This window comes from Lissotriton vulgaris, chromosome 1_1, assembly GCF_964263255.1.
Source record: "Lissotriton vulgaris chromosome 1_1, aLisVul1.2, whole genome shotgun sequence".
Lineage (NCBI taxonomy): Eukaryota > Metazoa > Chordata > Amphibia > Caudata > Salamandridae > Lissotriton > Lissotriton vulgaris.
In genome coordinates, this window is record NC_141685.1 from 610,758,224 (window position 1) to 610,782,309 (window position 24,086).

The window sequence follows — 24,086 nt, forward strand, 5'->3', positions numbered from 1 at the left end:
CCTTGAACGTCTCAGTCCTTCTTTGGGACCAGAAAATAGTGGGAACAACAACTACAGCCTATTTCTGGCCCAGGAATCCTCTCTATAGCTCAGCTGGCCAAAATACTCTTGACTTCCTCGCTGGAGCAGGGCCAGGTGATCCTCCATCAGCCGATCATACACTGGAGGCATAGATGGAGGGGTAGTTTTGAAGGGGAGGGAGTAGCCCTTCGGACTATTTGCAACATCCACCTGTCCGATGTGTTGTTCCACCAGTGGTGGAATTGATGATGTACTCTGATAATGACTGGCAGTGAATAACCTTGGGGTTCAGACTAGGAAGGTTTTGCAGTGGAGACGATATTGCTAGTTAGTCACATTCTCCTGGACCATATGTAAAAATAATTCCCAACAGAATCAAATGTCCCCTAGCTTGGCATTGGTATGGGATTCTTTAGCACACACAGGAGCAGAAAGACTGATGCTATAGGGGTGATCGTGGGGCCTGATGTACGGTTAGGCCACATCCACTCCAGTATTTTATTTAAATAATGTGTTCTTGCCATACAGCAAGCTATATGCCACCTCCAGGGCCGAATTCGCAGAAAGACAATATTACCAGTTCTGGGGCAAGGGTATGGCTCGATGCCAGGGTGGGCAAAACCCTTCTTTTGTTTGTTTTGGCACAGTTTTCAAATCTCTGGTGTTTAGTGGGCTTTCAGACTCTGGTAGAGCACATTGGGGGTAATCATCCCCATCCGGCCCCCAGGAGGCATAGAGCCATAAAGTACATTAAACTTAATTGTGTGCTCCAGCGAACTCAGAGGTCACTAGAAACTTTCTCGAATAAACAAGAAGGGATTAGTCTATGACAACTGCATAAACATGACAACTTTGGTTCCTTTAGAGTCAGAATAATATCTTCAGAGTTGTGGAAACAATAGATAACTATTTCACTCAGTCAATCGTGCATGCTTCGTTTCTACAGAGTTGCACAGAAATAGAGAGACGGGCGTTTCAATAAAAAGGGTTTATTGAACAGTCTTCTTTCTCATGCAAGAGATATGAATTTTTTTCACTAAGCACTGCACCCATCACTGTAATGATAGTTAACTCTACACCGGACGGATCTTAGTGTATCCAGTGGTACCTATTAAAAGGGAAGAGATACAAACCCCTCATAGCTGAGGGGTTTGTATCTCTCGACTGTGCTAGGTTTACATTTGAGAGGAGATCCCAGATGATGAAGCATGTCACCTTTGGGTGAGCGATGGGATTCCGTCCTTCAAATAGGGCTTTCCTTGAGAGGTCATGGTTGTGAACATAGTTTTTACTATTTAGGCTCAGAAATAGGACGTTTAGGCACCAGGTGATGTATGAGACCCACAGCATTATTATTGTATTTTCTATTTATTAGTCTCTGACAACCGCATAAACATGACAACTTTGTTTCCCTTATAGTCGGAATAATATCTTCAGAGTCGTGGAAACAATAGATAAATATTCACTCAGTCAATTGTGCATGCTTCGTTTCTACAGAGTTGAACAGAAATAGAGAGACGGGCATTTCAATAAAAAGGGTTTATTGAACAGTCTTCTTTCTCATGCAAGAGATATGAACTGCTACAATCGTTAGACAGAATGCGAAGTACAATGAGTACAGCGCAAACAGTAATATAAAATAATACTGTATTAGCATTGTCTGTTGGAAAGACATATGTAAAAATACATATATAATAACACAGGCAAAAATACTCAACTGGTGTTTCTAAAATACGCCTACCCCAGTGTACCTAACCTAAGGGCTAGTACGAGGGAAGAAGTAGGTGCTGATTTAGCATGGGTTTAGTTTTGCCAAGAATTGCCAAAGGTTTCTCTAGGTTCTAATCAGTTCCATACCTTAGAATGAGAGAGGTTGGTATCTCTTTCCTGGGACACGATTTCCCAACACTCCGCAAGGGTAGTCAGAAACACTGGAGCTGGATTCTCGGCAGGAGGATGACAGCTTGTAGTAAGTGTGTCAGCTGGGGAGTTGGCTTACTTCGGCACTTGCTGTAGGGAGCTGCGTCATACAAGTAGGTAGTCAAACTGCACCGAACCACACCGTTCTTTGCCATAGCAAGTCAAGGTATATTTATACCTTGAAGGTGTTTAGGAATGCCAGTATTGATGTAAAAGTCGGGCATATGAACGTCATGAATGAACCACTAAGGAATAGATGTTCGTTCATGCATAATAAATGAGTTCTTGGAGAAATCAATATCCAGGCAAGGGGAAGTCCCTAACGGCTTAGGAGTCTGGTTCCAGCTGCGGTGTGGGATTCTTTGCTGGTGGTTGTGTGCAGTGGTTTTGTTGAAGGAGAAGCGGATGCAGTGGATGTCGGTCCAGTAGAGTTCGGTGTTGTGGCTGATTGAGACGTGGCTGCTGCCGGAGAAAATGGGGTCGAGCGTGTGCCCGGCGGAGTGGGTGGGTGTCGTGACGAGCTGTTTGAGGCAGAGGTTGGCGAGGTTGTCCAGTAGTGTGGTGGAGTTGTTGTCATTGTTGTTCTCGAGGTGGAAATTCAGGTCTCCGAGGAGGATGTAGTCTGTGGAGGCCAGGGCGTGCGTTCTGACAGAGTCTGTGATGCAGTCAATGACCTGTGGCCGGCGTCCGGGGGTCTGTACATGAGGCTTTCTCTGGGGGTGGTGTTGGGATCGATGTGGATCTGGAAGTGCAGGTGTTCGGAGTGGCTGAGGGTGCCCTTGGTGTTTGTCGAGATCTGGTGATCTTGTAGCCATCCGGGATACCTGTGGTGACATCAGGTGCCGGTGACGAGTTAATTGCGGTTTCCGTCAGAAAAGAGAGGTCCGGGGAAGATAAGTCGCGTAGGTCCCAGAGTTCGACGGCATGCCTGTGGACAGAGCGGGTGTTGAGCAGTATACATCTGAGGTATAGATTTTATGGTGATCATAAGCGGTGTCCTGTACCTCAGTAGTCGGAGGTGAGAAGTGGGTTTACTTGCAAAAAAATGCATTTGGAAAAATCCTCTAGATTGCAATTCACGGTCCCCGGGAACATGAGTTTTGGGGCGGGCCTCCACCACCCTGGCCCCTGCTCTTCCACGCATTTGCCCCTGGGCGGCAATCGCGAGAATATCGCCAGCACCCTCTTCGTCCTCTCATATCTCTCTCCTTTTGACTTTTCTATCGCTCTTCTATCTCTCCAAAAGCACACTCTGTGCCTCCTGCATTTGCCTCAATGAGCTATAAAACTTAGCAGAGGTGCCAGCAGCAGCCCCTTTGCTTTCACAAACCAGCCCCAGAATCTTGATCCCACCAGCAAAATGCCCAATGGAAAAAAAGAGGCAGCCAGGCGCTGACAGGAATGCCCATGCACCGCTAATGGAATGCCCCCTTGACAAAGTAAAACAAAGCATTACTTTTGGTTATGATCTAATGTCAATCGTGTAAATACCAACACAACACTTTGCGTCAGGTTTGCTTTAAAAAAGTATTGCAAAAACCAATGCAAAATCTTTGTAAATCTGGTCCTGGGTGTCTTGCAGTCAAGGAGAAATCAGCGACCAGGGTGCAGCAGCTATGTGGGCTCAGGCAGAATGTGGACAACATACTAGATGTAGACTAAACACTTTTGTTTTACAGAGAATTTGCGGTCATTTGGGATTACAGAGTATAACTGGCCTTCTGAGTAACAGTGCCCCTGCTGGACACTCATGTTACAACGTTGCTGCAGCTAGCACTTGCTTGTTGCTTCTGTATTCCCTTTGCTGAGACCAGTTGCTTGTTGACAATTGTATTTTTTTTATGGCAGCTCACAGAGAAGTAAACACAAGGAGTTGATGGACGGAGCGCTGAAACTTTTCAGACACTCACCCCCAGTCACAGATCTTGGTTAAATCCATCATTGTTTTTTAGCTCACTTCCCAACCCAGTTCAGACATAGCTATATGCAAATCAGTCTGGATTTTGTGCCTCATGGGAACAGTCCAGCCCGAACTGCCAAGCCATGTCTCCCCTGGACAGGAAACAAGCATCCTGGAACCTGTTTCTGGCTAACAGCCCTCATTAGCCATACTAGCTTGAATCCAGTGGCAAAGTGAGCTATGGACCCACGTCTGGGCATACCCTGCTAACTTAGGGCGAACAAAGCAAACACAAGGAGATGATGGACGGAGCGCTGGAACTTTTCAGACACTCACCCCCAGTCACAGATCTGGGTTGAATCCATCATCGTTCTTTAGTTCACTTCGCCACCACAGTTCAGACACAGCTATATGCAAATCAGTCTTGACCCTGTGGCTCATGGTAACAGTCCAGCCCAAACTGCCAGGGTCAGTAAATGTTAAAATTGAACTTTTAATTTGTACTAATTTCAAACTATTGAAACAAGGGTTTAAATTACTAAGGATTATGGAGAAGCCTTTAAGTTGTATTGCAATAAAACAACTTTGGACTTGAACTACTTTTGAACTATTGAAACTGAGAATATTTTAGTAAGGCTATGTAGGAACTATTCCATTGTCATGTTGGAGGAAATCAACTTATATCATTGTTGAACATTTAGTGACTCTACTCTATATACATGCTAACATGAGATAGTTCCAAAAGTCACATCTCTGTGTATAATCAAACACACACACACTTTTCTTTTGAGATACTTATTGTTTGTACGATCATTTTTTAGGAACTTCCAGTTTCATGTTGATCTACAAAGAGTTCCTTACACAGTCGAGTTCAGGTATATCTATTCGCAATTGCAATTACCTTTAGTTCTCTTAGAGACAATATGATATTCAGGATATCACTTTGTTTTATAGGAACTCACCAATTCCATAAACTTCATTGGCTGCTAAGTTATAAGTCAGAAGTGGTGGAGTCCAGGATCTGGTTTTTCTCGGCTTCTGCCACCGGCCTTCATGTTTTTATATATGTGATCAGAGGTGGAAGCAATGAGGTTAAAGTAAACATCACTCACATTGGATCCTGTGCATAAGGTTGGAGCCAATATGATCAACACCACTGACATTTGCTGTGATAAGCAGGTCACAAGACTGATTCCCAGCAAGGCCAACTGAAACGTCCATCGCTCTGAGATCCATAAACTCAGTGATATTTAATTGCATAAGAGCAACACCTGGTATTAACAATAGTTAGAAAGAGCTGAAATGCAGAATGATGGCCTAAGTAGAAATAGATATTATCATTTTTAAATTAGGTTGGCGATAATGGCTAGAAATGGGTCTAGTAGAGGTAAATTAGACCTGAGGTAGAGCAACAGATCACAGAAAAGTAAAGTAATAACATGAATTAAGTACACGGATGGACAAAGGCAGGTGATTCTGTTCTAAACCTGTATTACAGTGGTGGCTCCTCTGCTAAGGCGGAGGAGCGTCGCCCCACTACATTGCAGCAGTGAAGGAAAGGAAAATGATAACTTGATGTTATTACCATTTTATTTGCTCCTGCTGTGGCAGCATGGAGCGGGTGAGGCTGCTCTACTGACAGAGCAGAGTAGGGGAGGAGTGGTGGGCACCCTGAAGTACGCATGATGCTTTGGCCGGCCGTCTCGGGCAGGACAAACAGTCATGTGCACTTAGCATGTTCTCCACCCAGGCTGCTTTACAGTCTGGGTGGAGAACAATCCCAGGCCCCCAGTCCCCGTCTGAGTGCTGCATTGCAGCATTGTGATTGGCTCATGGGAGCCTGGCTGCTTCTTGTTAGGCGATGGAGGAAAGAAAACGTGGGAGAGAGAGAGGCGAGGAGGTAAGTGTATTTTTCTTTTTCAAACCGCGTTACCCCCTTAACCCTCCACCCTTCAACCCCAGATTCATGACGGCCGTCACTGCTGTACTAACAAAAATAATGGGTACATTTAAACAACAGAAAATACGGATCCACATACCCGTTCCACTGCAGTACCAATGGGGTTTTCCCAAAAGAAAGTCATAGCAGAACTGGTAAATAATTTCAAAGCAAAAAAAGAATGCCAAACCTGGTGTATTATTTCAGCCACTGGAAGTTGCTCTGCGTATGTCATGGATTGTTCTGCGGCTTTATCAATAAGAGATCTGGAAACAAAAAGAATGGTGGTATTATTTTCCAACTATTTATCTCCACAGAAGCCTAATTATTTCATTATTACCATGTTTTTTCCTTTTAACAATATTCATGAAATGGAACATCAAGAGTAACATTATTCATAACACAATATTTTGTTATTCAAATAATTATATTTAAAATTATACTCGAAATTACAAGAACGCATAGTTTAAGAAAGTATCCATGAGGTTTATTTTTTCCAGTATGCCCCGTTTTGGATGGAACATTGTCAGAGTGATAAAACACTGCTACTTGTATCCCTAGTAACAAGCATTGCCAATTGGTCTAATATTTGCGACACTTGGAAATATTGGCGTTGTAAATGAAAATGTCCCTTATGCATCTGTTGAGTTTTGGTGTGGAGTGGAGTTGGAAGTATGTGGGTTGGATTGAACTTCTAAGTTGTGCAATTATGTGGGGTAGAATTGTTTGGGATGGTGGATAGTTAGGGGTGAGAGTTGTAAAGAATAGATAGACAGAGAGACTGAGAGGAATAGGAAGTTTTTGCACGAAGTGCTGAATTAACTCTAGACAGAGGAGCATAAAGTGCGTGAGAAAGAGAGAAAGAAGGGGGGAGCAGGCAACAGATGCATAAAGAGAGAGTGCCTGTGTACGCAGAAGGCACCCCAAGAAGAGGAGGAGAGTGTGGGATTGAAGGACAGAAACCTTGTAAAGGCATGGGAAAGAAACTGTGCTCGATGAGAGGACGTGAGAGAGAGAGAGAGAGAGAGAGAGAGAGAGAGAGAGAGAGAGACAGAGAGAGAGAGAGAGAGAGACAGAGAGAGAGACAGAGACAGAGACAGAGAGAGAGACAGAGAGAGAGAGAGAGACTGGCTGTTATTCCCAAAGTAACCTTATTAACCAAAAAGTAAGGAAATGACAACCCAGCAGATGACGACGGGGCACCCAGGATGGGCACCGGACTGAGAGAGGCGTGTGACCTGTGAGAGAGTGCAAGCAAAGACGGGCTGTGCGCATCTTCCTGTTTCAGAGTATAAGTGGGAGCAGCACCGAGATGAGTGGGAGTGAAAGGAGGAAGAGTGCACAACGCGGGGGGGTACAGGAAGGCAGCATGTGTGAGCCGGCAGTACAGAAAGAAGACAGTGAGTGTGAGGAAGGTATGAGAGGGGGCAGTGGGAGAGTGACATGAGAGTGGAAGTGCGACATGAGAGGAGACAGTGGGAGTGTGACAGAGAGATGAGAGGGGCAGTGCGGGTGTAGGGGACAGATGACAGGGTTGTGTAAGTGCGAGGGCAAGATGAGAGGGGGCAGTGAGTAAGCAAATGAGATATGACAGGGTCGTGGACGTGCAAGCTAGAGATGAGAGGTGGCAAAGGTTAGTGTGAGGGAATGGTGTCAGGGTTGGTGGGAGTGGGCTAGCACATGCCAATGACAGAGAACCATGTACAGAATAAGCATGGACGAATTTTGCGAATTTGCGATTCGCGGATTTGCAAATTCACGATCCGCAAAATTCGCTGATTTTTTTTATTTTTGCGTGTTCGCGGGGCGCTTTGCGTGTTCGCGGGGGGCTTTGCGTGTTCGCGGGTTTTTTTTGGGGCGAGACCGTGATGCGCCCTCTGGTTCATCACTGCCACCCTCTCGTTTTTTATGCCCTTCTGCCCTCTGTAAAACTCGTTTTTGTGCCTTTCTGCCCTCTGCCCCACTCGTGTTTGTTCCCTTTTGCCTTCTGCCCCATTCGTTTTTGTGCTCTTCTGCCCTCTGCCCAACTCGTTTCTGTGGTCTTCTGCCCTCTGCCCCACTCGTTTCTGCCGTCTGTCCCACTCGTTTTTGTGTTCTTCTGCCCTCTGCCCCACTCGTTTTTGTCCCCTTCTGCCCTCTGCCCCACTCGTTTCTGTGCCCTTCTGCCCTCTGCCCCACTCATTTTTTGTCCCCTTCTGCCCTCTGTCCCACTTTGTGCCTTTCTGCCCTCAGCGCCACTTAGAATGGGGCCGGCAAGCTGCCAGCGCCATTCTAAAATAGCTACAAAGTCATCTTCAACAGGAAGCAGTAATAGATAAAGTAAAGCAGGTGCTTGAGTTGAAGGTCAAATTAAGTTTCACAATCATTAATCACCCCAAGTTTCGGGTGATTAATGATTGTGTAACTGAATTTGAGCTTCAACTCGAGCACCTGCTTTACTTTACCTATTAGTGCTTCCTGTTGAAGCTGACTTTTGTAACTATTTTAGAATGGCTCTGGCAGCTTGCTGGCAGTTGCCGGCGCCATTCTAAAATAGTTACAAAAGTCAGCTTCAACTTTTGACCCAATCCGTTCAGCTCGCACATTTTGAGGGAAATTCGCGAAGCTCGCGGATTGCGAATTTGCCAAAAATCTGCAAAATCCGCAAGCGGAACGGATTTTCCGCTCATGCTTAGTACAGACAGTGTTTCAGGACACGCATAGCATAACTGAGGTTTTGCAGGGTGCTGTTTAAGTTCTGTGGAGAGAGGTGTGGAGCACAAAGTCTAAATTCTACCTGTGATTATGCTGAGAGCTGCTAAGGGAGCTCAGAGCACAGTGCGGTTAGCAGAGCAAAGAATGAGGGACATCATGTAGAGCAAATAAATGACATCACAAAGACTGGCATTAAGTAGAGCGTATGAAAGACAGCACATAGAGTGTATGAATAACATCCCGTACAGCGTATTATTGATATCGCGTAGAGCATATAAATTACATTTAGAAAATATGAGTGGCATTGTGTTTGTAGATCGTAGTTGACTTAAGACATGCAGAGCTTAGTAGAGGGTGGCAGACTGGGGCACAGGACGTGCACAGATTGGTAGAAGTATGCAGTGCATGGTTTACAACATGCTGAGCATAGTTCATGGCTTACAAGGCATGGGACAGGGGCTGCAGGCCATGGCTCAGCATTGCAGAGCCTGGCACAGAATGGTTTAGGATGTGCTGTTTACGGCACAGCGTGCAGACGGCAGAGCATGCAACAGCAGCTGCAGACCATGGCTTAGCAGTGCACTACTTGTCACAGGAATGCATAGGGTGTAGTAGGACTTACACCATGCAAAGCATGGTACAAGGCCTGCACATCAAGCATTACACAGTGTATAGCCTAGCACAGGGATGTAGAGAGAGGTTAAGGAGATATATAGCTTGGCTTAATGCCTGCAGAGCAGTGGTCGAAGTGCATTAAACTCGCAGGCACATGTACCCTGAACTTTTATGAGTGCGTAGGGGTAGTAAGACCACCTATGTGGGCTAAAGACAACTCACGGTTGCTCTGGGCAGGTCAGAAGTGGCTATTGTTTGATTGGAGAACAGTGGCTAGGCTAGGAGATGATCACACACCCTGGAGCACTTTCAGCAGCGTAGGGACAAGATTGAGCATGACTTGGGACCTAGGGCACAGGGGTGGGTGCTGTGGCAGAGATCACTCGGCTCTTAAGGGGCACTTACATTGCCAGTGTATGTTAGAAGCGGTGAAACCATACCTAGTGGGTATACGTTGAGGCCAGCAGCAGCAAGCAACGGGAAGTGACATCTTTAGGTATAGCCTGGGTGGATATGGGCAGTGGATAGAGCCACACAGTATGCCATGCAGATCTGGATTGGAGGACAGAAGTAACATGGTGGGAGGGGGGAGTTACAGGAGCACCAGGCTCAAAGGGGGGGGGGGAGAGAGGGTCCACAGTTACACTGCTGTAAGCGCTACTGTGTCACAACCCTGCTGGCTGTGAGGGAGGGGGGAGTGCCCAAGTGCATGGACCAAAGACTTCTCAGAAGCCTACGGGTTGTGCAGGCTTCTGAGACAAGCCCTCCTATTGGCTGAGTGATCTCTAGTCGGAGCTCCGAGGAAGTCAGAAACTAAATCAAATCAGTAAGGTACAGCCATGTTCGGATGAAGCCACCAATGTCTATTGTAAATGAAGTGCTTTTCGTTGAGAGCAAATCTTCTTACTCTTGATTTCAATATGAAATAGTACATTTTCCAGCATTCATTAACACATTTCTGTGCTTCAAGATGTTGAGGAGAACACAGGCAAACATTCACAGGAGGAGGAAATAAATAAAAAAAATGTGTCCCCAAAGCAACAGATAAAGAACCAAGGCATAACAAGACAATACTATACTTCATCCGTGCTCCCTGGGAGGAACAGAAAGACAACAAACATTTGCAATTCAACAGTTCTCGTATTTGCGAGAGTTTGAGCTATTGGCATTGTAAATGACTGTTAGAAATGGGATTTCTGGTTGGATAGAGCTTGGGCCTAAGCCAGGCAGAAACCACCACTCTAGTCAGGGCAAGGGAGTTACACGCTGAAGATAACCCCTGCTCAACCCCTTGGTAGCTTGGCACGAGCAGTCAGGCTTATCTCAGAGGCAATGTGTAAAGCGTTGCGCAACACACACGCACACAGCAGCAACACACTAGGCACACCTCAGAAGAAACTCCACACAAGGTTATATAACAAATAGCCTTTGTATTATCCAAAACAAATTAGAATCATAATCACACATATACACTGTGCCAACTGACACCAGGTAATAATTTATAGGGGATTTTATATATATGACAGGACCAATCGGGACTCTGTCAGAGCCATCACAGGGCACAAATAGTAAAAATAACACAACCAGTAACTACTGGTAGAATACTGTACTTAGCATCATATCACATTAGAATTAACAACATAAACACATTACGTCTGCATCACCTTAGGCATAAAACGCATTATGCATAAACATCTTAAGCATAAACACATTATGCAGTCTCTGTAGGCATAAACACATTATGCAATTTCATATTAGTAATGCATCACAGTACCCTAATACTTTGCATTCATCCTCTTTGCGCTCCCACCAGAACACAAAATGAACAAACATGACCCCAGGCCAACTGGCCTTGTCTGGGGCTCAAATGCCCTCTGTTCCAAATGTCAGGGCTCCACTGGGGCGCAATTCACCCTGGTCTCTCTAGAGACCCAAACAATGCCTCTCACGTTGCAGCTGCTGGCGCTCTCGCGGTGCAACTGGGAAGGGATCCAATTAGCATAGGCACCACTGTGCTTTTGAAGGCTCCTTATGGGACTACCATACACCGTGCCCCGTGAGCCCCCTCCTCTGTGACTCCTCCAGTGCCTCTTCTCGGCACCTTTAATGCAGCCAAACAAACTCTGCACTGGCACTCTCTGAGCCTCTCAAGTCCCTCTCAGGGGACCAAATTGCACCAAAGACAAATTAGTTATGGCACAACTAGTGCCTTGAGCGCCCCACCACTGGGCTCTGTCTGGTGCACTCACTCGGCACCACTATGGCTTCCTGGTATCAGCCCCACTCACCGGGACAGTTGGTGGTGGCTCCTAGCACCGACAGTGTGCAGATTTGAGCCCCACTCTCCGGGCTCTCGGGGGGTTCCTCTGGTAGCTCCTGCGGGGCAGGCACCGACAATGTGCCTCGGCCAGTCGTGCTACCGGGTCATCTCCAGATCGGCCCACTCTTTCGCCTGCCGTCTCTAGAGCCCTCAAGGTTCCCACTTCGTGGCTCCTCTGAAGATGTGGGTCAGGCACCGACAATGTGCCTCGAATGGCCCGACAATGTGCCTCGAACGGCCCCGTCTCCGTTCTTCCCGGCCGCAAGCAGGGCTCCTCCTCCCTTCCAAATGGCTCGGGCAAGACGTCCGGCCGGCATTTTGGCCCCAACCAGGGAGCGTGCCTGGCTCCGTGGTCGCTGGTCGTGGTTCAGCGGCCCTTTTCAGAGATGAGAGAAGTTGGGTAGGCTCCTGCCTTTAAGATACACCGAAATGCGGGATGGGATCTCGTTCAGAGGCATCAATGTGGGTGGGCTCCCACTTCTCCAGTAGTACGGGGTGGGCTCCCGCTCTGCTCCTCAGCATACCACGATGTGGGGTGGGATCCCACTTCACCAGCATTGCAGGGCAAGCCCCACGTCTGGATTCACTCTGTAGATGTTGCAGGCCCAGCGCTTCAAGGCACCCGCACTCTCCCTGTCCTGGGAGAAAGGTATAGAACTCACAAGGAGCTCATTCCAAGTTTCAAGGGCACAAGACTGGACCCAGGCAGGCCAGCTTACGGGGCCTGCCAGAAGGGAGACAGTCCCTCGTGGCAGTTCCTCCTGGAGCCCAGAAGCAGCATGTCCCCAAGTCACTAGGAAGTACTACACAAACATGGGGTCCCATCCCCAACATTTATACAACATTTTCCCTTTGTTCAGCCCTGGCACAGGGCTTGTGGGACCCAGTCTCTACTGGTTCTGGGGGGTATTGGAGCACTTTGTGTACAGTGCTCACACCCTCCTTTGTCAGATTGGGGCTCGGTCCTCTGACACACCACAGGGGGGCGGAGACCGCATTCACCTAGGCAGGAGACCTTGCCCCGCATTCAGGGCCTGGGAACCGGAAGTCAGGCAGAGTCCGGAGCCTGACTTTGGGTGGAGTCGGAACCCTGCGGGCTCACTGGTGCAGACTTCCCGCCTTGCCCCCAGAGAGGATAGTTTCCTGCTGAGGAGACCGAAGATGCCTCGAGGAGTGGGACCTGAAAAGCACAATGCACGGTTTGAGCCAGGGACAATTAGATCTCTCAGCGGCTTTCGACACCGTCCCCCACAAGACGCTTCTAACTAGGCTTTTTGACATCGGCCTGAGGGGGACGGTGCTGAGGTGGTTTACTTCTTTCCTGGAAGGCCGCCGCCAGACGGTCTGGGTTTCCCAGAGCTCCGCCGAGATGCCGCCATTGGGAGTTGGGGTTCCACAGGGTTCTGTGTTGAGCCCCACATTATTTAACATCTTTATGTCCCCTCTGGCGGCATTGGTAGAGGAGTATGGGGCCCAGATCGTCTCCTATGCCGACGATACGCAACTCCTCTTCACATGCGGGAAAGATCAAGAGTTTGTGGGAGAGAGAATCCGGGACTGCCTTGCGCTGGTCTTCGACTGGTTCCAGCGGAACAGTCTGAGGGCCAACTCGGGAAAGTCTGAGATTTTATTCTTTGGTTGCGTCGCCGATCCTGAGTGGCAGCATTGGTGGCCGCCCGACATGAGTCCTCCTGCACAGTCCTCAGTGGTGGCCAAAAACTTGGGCGTCAAGCTAGACAATCAGCTGTCGCTCCGAACTCACATCCTTGGCCTGGCCGGCACCTGTTACGGATTACTGAAAATGCTCCGCAAATTCTTGCCTTTGTTATCTGAGGAGCACAGGAGGATTACAGTGCAGGCTCTGGTCGGTTAGAGGCTAGATTAAGCCAATGCTCTTTTTCTCGGCCTTCCTGACTATCTGGTCCAGCGCCTTCAGGTGGTGCAAAACTCTGCTGCCCGGGCGATCTTTGGTCTAGGGAGACGAGCTCGAGCGTCTGGGTTGCTCCAGTCGCTCCATTGGCTCCCCATTAGGAAGAGGATCCAGTTTAAATCCTTGACCCTGATGCACAAAGCTCTGCATGGCTCAGGAGCGGGATATCTGCAGCGGAGACTGACTTTTTATCGTCCAGCTCGTTCCCTCCGCTCGGAAGCTCTGTGTAGAGCGGTGGTTCCACGGGTGAGGAAGGCCCGCGCGGGAGGGCGGTCTTTTGGCTGCAGAGCCCCCCAGCTTTGGAATCTGCTTCCATTTTCTCTGCGGAGCACTGCTAATTTGCTCCAGTTTAGGAGGGGCCTGAAGACCTGGCTTTTTAACTCCTAGTCTGTTTTTACTGCCCATTGTTTCTGTTCTGTTTTGTTGTCTGTTTTAGCTGTGTTGTGTTATTTCAATACGAGTTGAGGGTGGAAAGCGTCGGGACACTCCTTGTGAGTAGCTGTACGCTATACAAAAACTCAATAACATAACAATTTCTACAGCTGCACCGGGAGAGCACGGGAAGCTGCACCAAGAGGACACTTTGGTTCTTAGGAGTCCCGGAGTGGGGCTCAGGGAGCACTGCGGTGCCAAGGTGGATTGCTACAGCTGCACAGCGAGAGCGTGGGCAGCTGCCACGTGGGAGCATTCCTTTTTTGCCAATTTAGGGGTAGAGGTCTAAATAGGAATTGGGAAGCTCGGGGTGAACCTCGGCGGAGGACCCCAAACCAAGGTGGAGGAGGAAACCTTCACCAGACGACCACACAGTCCGGGGAGAGAGCGCAAAGGCGCAAGGACTGCCATTGGGGGGTCATTGGGCTCCAGGGGACATGGAGGCCTAATATGAGGTATATTTATGCCTGAGAGGGGCCTGAGGTGTAACAATGATGTTCTGCTCTACTGCTGATATTCTTTTATGCCTAATATGATTGGTGCAGAATGTGTTTATGATTATAGTGATGCATAATGTGTTTATGCCTAATGTGATGCGGACATGATGTGTTTATGTTGCTCGACCTGATACGGAGTACAGTATTTTATCAGTAGTTTTTAATGGTTTTGAGTGTAGCCCGATTGGCCTGGTCTTGTATATAATCCCCTGTGAATTTCTACCTGGTGCCAGTTGGCACAGTGTATATTGTGTGATTGTGATCAAATGTATTTATGATAATACAAAGGCTATTTTTTATATAACCTTCTGTGGAGTTTCTTTTTTAGTGTTTCACTGCTGTGCATGTGTGTTGCGCAAACACTTTACACATTGCCTCAGGAAAAAGCCTGACTGTCAAGCTATCAAGGGGGTGAGCAGGGACTATCTTCAGCGTGTAACTTCCTTGCCCTAACTAGAGTGGTGGTTTCTGCCTGGCTTAGGTGCAAGCCCTAGCCAACCAGAAATCCCATTTCAAATACCAGTTCTAACCATTTGTAGTTTTCCATTGGCTTTTGTATATTACTCCCGCAAAGTGTTACAAAGGGGGGGAAGGTGTTGACAGAATTGGCCATCCTGCCCGAATGGGAGGAACGGATCTGTTCCCTATTGCAATTACATTTCAAAGGGCTGCCTCTAGCATACCAACAAAGAACTTGACACCAGCCCTTTGTCACCCCTGGCCACTTGGTGGCAGGGCAGTGGAGGAATGGAAATTACTGAACCAGATCTGTGGGAAAAGTCTAGAGGTTTTTCCCATGTCAAAGCAGGATTCAGGTATAAATATTAGACCCTCAGACCAACTTTTCAGAACATTCCTGGACCTGTCGATACTACAGAAGAAGGAATTCCCTGCTGCTATAGGCCTGCTCTGCTCCTTAAAAATGGCTCTTTCCTATATTTAGGCACTAGTTTCAGTGGGTGGAGGGAATTTCAGCTTTTCTTTCGTCACTGTTTTTAAAAGACTTAAATCGCCCAGAACACCTACCTGATCCATTGCACACTCTTGCGCCCTGTTCCACCGCAGCCATGTTGCTGATTACTGTGGAGGGCACTGACAAGAGCAAGGACCGGAATCACTCACTTCCGGTAGCGCGCCATTTTGGTTGGCGCTCTAGTTGTTTCACGCCGCATTTTCTATTTAAAGCAAAGTGACTGCGTGGGAACACAGTTTTTTGGCAGTTTCCGATCTTGCTGACACGGGGAAACATTTCAACGGTTATTTCCTGTATTTAGGCACTAGTTTCAGTGGGTGGAGGGAATTTTAGTTCGGCACTGTTTTTAAAAGACGCCCTGAACACCAACCTGATCGATTGCACACTCTTGCGCCGCGGTCCACCGCAGCCCTGTGGCTGATTGCTGTGGAGGGCATTGACAAGAGCAAGGACCGGAATCACTCACTTCCGGTAGTGCGCCATTTTGGTCAGCGCTCTAGTTGTTTCACGCCCCCCTGCCACCTATTTAAGTCCAAAATGGCGCGCGAGCGCATCGGACGCGCGCAGCGGGCGAGCCAAAGGCAAGCCAGTCTGTGCCCGCCCGGGCCAGTACGTCGCCTCTCGCCAGAATCGATGGCCGAAATCCGCCAGGTAGTTGTATTTATTCTAGAGTGGCATAATTAAACCTGCGCCCTCCATTACACCATTGGAACAATTCCCCATTTCACCCCCTTAGTGGCCGTATCAGCTGCTCGTGTGGCACGTTTGTACTTCCCAAACCTATGCTTTTTTCCGTTCCTCCTGTTACGCCCCCTCAACATAGGCTAAAAATACTGCAGCTAAATGTAAGGTCTTAAGTTAACTCTATTACTGCTGCCGTCGGATGTTGGACGTCGCGCGAGCTACCTGCCTGGTGCTGCGCACGTCCAACAGCCGACGCGGCCGCACCAGTATCTTCGAACGTTCAGCACTGGCGCTGAACGTTCGAAGCAGTAAACGGGTTAAACACCACGCTGAAATATACGACCATATCATTGATGAAACTCCTCATATATTCTTTTTGACCGAGACATGGCTTAGCGATGACATGGCAGCCATACCTAATTTGTCGTTACCCCCTGAATACTCGATTTCTTTGGTGAATAGGGGAGGTGGCATTGCTGTGATTACCAGGTTTTGCTATACCTGTCTCCTTAATAAAAGATAATATGGAGGGAGGTGAATGCGCCCGCTTTAGCATTTCTGTGAACACCCATTTTACCCTCTCTGGTCTATTGATATATAGGCCTCCCGGACCTGCCACCGGCTTTAATAATGCTCTCTTAGAGACAGTTGGAACATTGGCCGTGGGATCGGCTAATTTTAGCATTTTCGGCGATTTAATCCTCCACTTTGATCTGGAGCAGGACCAGACCATTTGCACTATGCTTGCTGACTTAGCCGCATTTCAGCTCTATCAATTAGTTAAAAGCCCTACACACAGAGGAGGTCATTTGTTAGACCCCATATTAACAAACATTGAGACTGCCACAGTGACTACCCCTACTCCTATGGCCTGGTCCGACCATTTTCAAGTCGAAATAACCAACCCCACATCAAAACCATCACGTAATAACACTCAACGTTCGGTATATAAAAGACTGTGGCGCAAGCTTCGACTTGAAGATTTCCACACACTTTTAGGAGCTGACCCTTTAGGCCCTTTTAGCAATATTGAGACAGGCTATGAGTCATTCTGTGCTGGATCACCCAGGCACTTGACTCTCTTATCCCAGCAACCTGGATTAAGGGTCGCACGCAGGAATCTAGCCCTTGGTATAACGACACTTTGTCTCTACTTAAGAAGGCATGTAAAAGATATGAGCACGAGTGGAGAAAAGATTATGTTCCTGAAAAAAAAGCCTACTGCCTACCCGAACTTAAAACATACCACAGAGCTGTTTGCAGGACTCGAGCGGAGTACTATGCTTCTGAGATTAAATTGAGCCCCAATCCAGCTAAAGTCATTTTTAAGATTCTCAAAGTCCTCAGTGTCAAGAAATCCCCGGTACCTATACCTACGTCAGCACTCCAATGTGAAGAATTAGCCTCCTTCTTCGTGGAGAAAATACGGGCAATCTATCGATCCTTTCCTCCCATGACTACTTCCAGTCCACCTTTTTCCACTAGACCAGTCCTAGTCTCCAACTGACAGTTATCCCGGAGATCTCCTCGGAAGAACTTAGCAGACTGACTGTGAAAATTAAATCCGGCTCTCCGGCCGACCCACTCAAACCTGCTCAGTTCAGAGAATCCTCCCTACTTTGCATGACACCGCTACATCAGCTAATCAACGCCTCTTTCTCATCCACCACTGTCCCGGCGAAATGGAAACAGGCGTGGGTCTCTCCCATCCTTAAAAAACCTAGTTTAGACCCTATGAAGCCTGAACATGTCAGGCCTATTTCTCTCCTTCCCTGGGTAGTGAAGGCTGCGGAAGCACATGTTAACACCATACTCACCAACTTCATGCTTTCCAATAACATTCTGGACGCAATGCAACATGGTTTCGGCGCCGGTCATAGTACCGAGACCGCTCTCCTGGCTATGACAGAACACCTGCGGACCATCCTTGACCATGGTCAAATGGCGGTACTGATCCGGTTGGATCTTAGTGCCTCCTTCGACACGGTCTTTCATAAGGTTCTGCTCCACCGTCTTGAGGAGGCAGGGATCACTGACATGGCCCTTGCATGGTTTAGATCCTTTCTGACCGAGAGGTCTTTTTGTGTCTCCACCCCTCCTTTCTTATCCCAGGTGCATCTTATTGAGCAAGGCGTCCCCCAAGGATGATCGGCATTGAGCCCCACATTGTTCAATCTCTATGTTCAGCCACTAGCAGCGGCCGCCAGACAATGGGTCTCATACGCGGACGACATGCAGCTAGTGGTTGCCCTAACTGAAGGATCGACCCCGATTGTCTCCAGGTTTAAAAGCGGCCTCACAGCCGTGGCAGACTGGATGACATCTAGTTTTTTGCAATTAAATGCAAACAAGACAGAAGTGCTACTGGTTGGCAAAAATGCTGACTTGTGGGGCGATCAATGGTGGCCCAATGCTTTGGGTAAAGTCCCGGAACCTAAGAGAGAAGTCAAGAACCTGGGGTGTGGTTGGACTCCTCTCATAGTTTCTGTTTCCATACTAAAAATTCGCTGCTACATGCTTTGGCATCTTACGAGGTCTTACACCAATTTTAAAGTTCTTCTACTCATCTACTAGGCAGCTGATAGTCCAGTCCACTGTTCTTTCTCGATTGGATTACGCTAGTTCCTTGCTTTCGGGAACAAATCAAGCCGAGATCTCTCGGATGCAGCGCATCAAAAATGCGGCTGCCATAGCCTTAGTAGGCCTTCCCCGATTTTGCTCAATCACTGACACCATCCGGAGGCTCCATTGGCTCCCTATGGCTCAGCGAATTCAGTTTAAGACATTAAGGGCTAGATGTAGGTAATTCTCATTTACCGACTCTAGAATACCGAATTTTACCGATTCGGTATTCTAGATTCGGTAAACAAGATGTAGTTAAAAATTTGGTATTTTTTACAGATTCTGTAGGATTGGGTAATTACGGAATTGGTATTTACCGATTCGGTAATTGTCATTGATTCCTATGGGCCTTGAGGCCCATAGGAATCAATGTTAATTACCGAATCGGTAAATACCAATTCGGTAAAAATACTAAATTTGCAAGGGGGACTGGATGTGTGACTTTGACACCCAGTTGCACCCCAGATTCTGGCCTGGGTGCCATGTGGCACACATACATGCCCTAAGGGCATGTATGTGCCACATGGCACAGGTGTACATGCACAGATGTGCATGTACACAGGAATTCGTTATTTACAATGCAATAGTATTACATGTAAATAACAAATCGGTAATGGCCTGTGGCACTGTTTGAAGTGCCACCTACATCTGGATTTACCGATTCGGTAAATTTACCGATTCAGTATTTTACAGAATCGGTAAATTTACGAATCGGTAAATATATACCGATTCTGTAAATATGAGGCCGCCTACATGTCAAATCCCAAATACCGGTCGGTAACGGCTGAAATCGGCCGTTACCGACTGGTATTTGGCGACCTACATCTGGCCCGATGTCTTTCTTTTAAAATTTTAAAACTTACAACTCCCAAAATGCTCTGCAACCTTTTGACCCCGTATGTCCCAACCCGCGCATTACGCTCTGCGGGTCAACATTTGATCAGGGTACCCCGGATCAAACGCTGCCGAGCGGGAGGACGTTCCTTCCGTTATTTGGCAGCAAAGCTGTGGAATTCATTACCAGCACACATACAGGAACGGGAAGGTCTGTTGGATTTTAGTAAGGCAATTAAAACCCACCTTTTTCCCCTAAATTAAGCATTCTTGGACTATGTCTTGCTGAATCCCATCGTAGTCAGTTGTTTGTGAGCTGCTAAAAGCGCCCGGACGCCCCTTTGCTATACAAGTTATTTTAACATAACATAACATAACTTGGCCTACTCCCTTCATCCCAGGCAGAATGACCCACGGTCAGGTGGCTGACATCTGGCTCTGAGCTATAGCGAAACAAGCAGCTCCCGAGGCCTCCCTAACTGCCCGGGTGACCTGCTACACTCTACCTGCAACTGAACCTGCCTGAGCCCAAGAGGTCTCTGCTGAAAAGAGTCCCTGATGCCCAAGAGGTGCCTCCACCGGTTCTGGACCCTTGGGTGGCATCAGCTTAACTACTCCTGTGCAGAAAATTAGAAATTCCAAATTTTTGGGCTCTTTCCAACCATGAACGGACCTGTTTGCGCTGATATCTTGCCACCCACTATGGCCACCAATTCGAAAGTCCTTTAAACCCAACGCTTCTTACTACATCAACTGCCAGCAACAACCCTCAATGCCAGACCTTCACTTTGAGCTAAAGCGATGACAGCCTGCGGTGACCGCGAACGGGAAGCTTGAGCAAACGACCATCTGTAAAGCCAGACAAGTTCTTTGCGCTAGAGCAAGGACCGTCCACAACACCAGGCCTCTTCTTCGATGACAATCCACGATGCTCTCCTCGTGGCCTTCTTCACAGCGAACTGGACACTTCGCACACAGCTTTGACAAGGCAACTTTTTCAGCAAGACTTATCAGGTTCCTGTATCCGGACCTGCTCCATCCTGGGTGGTCTGAACTTGGGACTTTTTCCTTGTTTAGCACAACCAGATGACTCTGAGTGGTGCTTTGTTCATTTAGGCGCTATACTTACCTAATAATTTGAAACTGCATATCCATGGTTCTATTGATTGGATTTTTGTCATGTTGGTCTCATTTTATTTACTAGATTTGACTATCTTTCTAAATTGGTGAGGGATTTTTCTTGTGTTGTGCTTTCACGTTATTTCCATTTGTGTGCTGCATAAATGCTTTACACATTGCTCTAAGTTGAACCTTACTGCTTGTGTGCCAAGCTGCCAGAGGTTTAAGCACAGGCTAATTTAGTAACTTTTTTTGGCTCATCCTGACAGGGATTGTGGTTGTTAATTGAGAAGGATTCAGACCCCTCACAACCAAAAACCCAATGTCCAACAACTAGTCAGAGGAGACACTACTCGCAAAAGTGCCACTGGTAAATAATAACAAAAATGAATAATAGATAAAATGATCATATAACTAGGCATTGCAAACAATTATAAAAATGTATTGTTCAAAATATTAAAAACCTATTGAAAAGAAATAGATATACATTTAAATATTGGTGATATAACTTTACACATTTTTGGTTTCTTTACACAACCATATTGTAAAAATGTTCACATAACAGATGAACATACTTGGGAAATTAAAAGTATGTGAATTGAATTTAAAAAAATCATCATAACGCACTGCAAGTCAGAAAAATACACATACTGTTGCGGATGTCAATTTCTAAAATATATATCATAGCACTAATTAAAGAGGGTAGAGCCTAATGCGTGGGTTTAATTAATGAGCTTACACTTTTGATGATTGTCGGCTATGTATTTTATTCCTGTGGTGATGCCTGTTTCTACATTCTTTTTAATTTGCAGTACTGTAGTGAAATATGCCTTCAAGTTTACTAGTAGAAAATATATACTTGAGTAAGTGGGGAAACGTATGTGGTGGGCACGCATCTTTCAACTACTAGGCATAAATCTCTGCCCGAGTTAATGAACTGCATTAGGTCGGAGATTTATGCTTAGGTATGAGCATAAATGTATGTGCACGGAAACCTGTGCAAGTACATTTACCTTTGTGAATTGGGCCCAAAATATTCTGATGGGCAGAAAAGAAGCGCACACATGACAAGTGTATGTCTTGCTATCTCTGGCACACCATATATCCCATGCTGAATTCAATATTCCGAAGTCTCAGTCGAAGGCTTGAAAATGTTTCAAAGAGTGCAGAATCTGCAAGGTCTAGATATTTAAAAATCTGCTTCCGCACCGGCTTCACGTCAATATTTTTCAGCACCTATTCTCTTGGCAATCTCTGAAGGATCCATGAATGAGGAAAACAGGCAGATTTGCTGCTGCGAGGATTCATAGCCATTCATCTGACAGCTGAGTAGAAACAGAGGTTATATGCTAGACTGCTACGATTCAAAGCGCCTTCAGTTGGTGCCTGTTCTGCTCCACCTCCCCAGAACAAGCATTTACAATGCAATGTTCTCGGCCTTATTAAAGGTAGAGCTCATGACTTTTTTTTCCTTTTTTTTAAAAAAATCATAAATAAATAGCATTGTCATTTGCATTGCCAATAGCTTAATCGTTAAATAAATGGCATTGTCATTTACAATGCCAATAGCTTAATAGCTCGCAAATGCATGACCTATTGCATTTACACCCACACAGAGCCACACACACAAAGCCACCCACACACACATACAGAGCCACCCACACAGAGCTACACACACACACACACACACACACACACACACGCACACACAGAGCCCCCCCCACACACACAGAGCCACACACATACACAGAGCCACACACACACACACAGAGCCACACACACACACACAGAGCCACACACACACACACACACACAGAGCCACACACACACAGAGCCACACACACCCAGAGCCACACACACCCAGAGCCACACACACACACGCAGAGCCACACACAGGAGAGCAAGCACAGCCAGGGGGCAGGGAAGCAAGCACAGCCAGGGGGCAGGGAAGCAAGCACAGCCAGGGGGCAGGGAAGCAAGCACAGCCAGGGGGCAGGGAAGCAAGCACAGCCAGGGGGCAGGGAAGCAAGCTCAGCCAGGGGGCAGGGAAGCAAGCTCAGCCAGGGGGCAGGGAAGCAAGTACAGCCAGGGAGCAGGGAAGCAAGCACAGCCAGGGGGCAGGGAAGCAAGCACAGCCAGGGGGCATGAGAACCAGGGGGCAGGGGAGCAAGCACAGCCAGGGGGCAGGGAAGCAAGCACAACGAGGGGGCAGGGAAGCAAGCACAGCGAGGGGGCAGGGAAGTAAGCACAGCAAGGGGGCAGTGAAGCTAGCACAGCGAGGGGGCAGGGAAGCAAGCACAGCGAGGGGGCAGTGTCAGTCAGTCAGTCAAAAATAACTTTATTTGGTTTTCACAAACCATAAAGCATATAAAACACATTTCATTTAAAACTTTTTCAGTTCTTAAAATTCCTCATACTTCCTTTGTGGCACCAAGCCTTCAGTCTTTGCCCTCGTTTATAAGTAAGCTTTCTACAGCTATCATAAATTTTACCCCCCTGCATATTAAAATGTTTGATGCGGCACCCAGCCAACTTGTCGCCGCCTGTCTGCAGGTGCGGATGTTTAAATCATTAAAAACAGTTCTCAGCAGCTTCCTTCTTTCTGATTTCACAGTTTCACAGACACACAGCAAGTGGCTCAGAGTTTCAGTGTGATAGCCACATAAACGACATGTCTTTGTTTGATGCTTATTTTTCCAGGAGGGCGCCAAGTCTAATGAACAAAGGTCTCCAAATCTGTATGCCATGAATCTCCTTTTTAAGGACAATCGGAAATGAGCTGCTAGATAGGGTTGTGGTCTTAGCCGTGTGTAAGAATTTATTATGACCCATGCGTGGCGGCGTCTTAGTAATCCCCTTTTATCCTCCATGAAGGATAATGCTTTTGCTTTGTTATTGCAAGCTTTTTTAAAATTGGACTTTTCCATCTTGCTGTTCCAAAGCCCATTGATCTCTAATTCATCCAGTGCTATCCGCAGTTGGTCCCCCCACGTATTTGGGGTTCTTTGCTCCATTTGTTGTTTTATTTCGAACCAGCATAAGTTGTTTAAATTTCCCAACTCTGCTGCTCTGAGTTTCCAGCATAGATTTACCATGGTTGCCTTCCTTTGGAATTCCTGGTTCGGTAATCCGAATTCCAAACAAATTTGTGCTGGCGATGAACCTTTGAAGAGGTTGAATACCGTTTTATAAACCTTGGTTTGTAATTTGTTTAAGATGTTACATTCTTGGCCATGCCAGGTTTCCAGACCGTAGGACAAGGTTGGTAGCAATTGGGCTGCCATGATTTTTAAGAGATGCCCGTCTGAAGGGCTTTCCAGTTTCTTGGATAATTGTTTGTAGGCAAATATTAAGGATTGGGCTTTTGATGTAATCTCCTTTTTCTGCTCCACCGTTGACAGATGTCTTGACATTTTAATGCCTATATATTTATAAACACTTGTTTCCTCTATTTGACAGTTCTTTGCATACCATTTATAGTTTACTTGTCTTGGGCCCGCTAATCTTACCACCTTCGTTTTAGATTTATTCAATTCTAAACCTTGGGTGTCCAGGTAGTCTATAAGTTTGTTTATTGTCCTTTGCA

At 47.0% G+C, this 24,086-nt stretch overlaps 1 protein-coding gene across 1 annotated transcript in view; it reads right to left on the minus strand.

Moving 5' to 3' along the window:
• The window catches only part of PIGK (phosphatidylinositol glycan anchor biosynthesis class K), a 477,281-nt gene that overhangs the window by 140,471 nt on the left and 312,724 nt on the right, over window positions 1–24,086 (minus strand). The window contains exon 10 of the mRNA XM_086954133.1: window positions 5,971–6,046. Within this exon, the coding sequence (XP_086810259.1) occupies window positions 5,971–6,046 (76 nt within the window). The remainder of the gene's footprint in view (window positions 1–5,970; window positions 6,047–24,086) is intronic.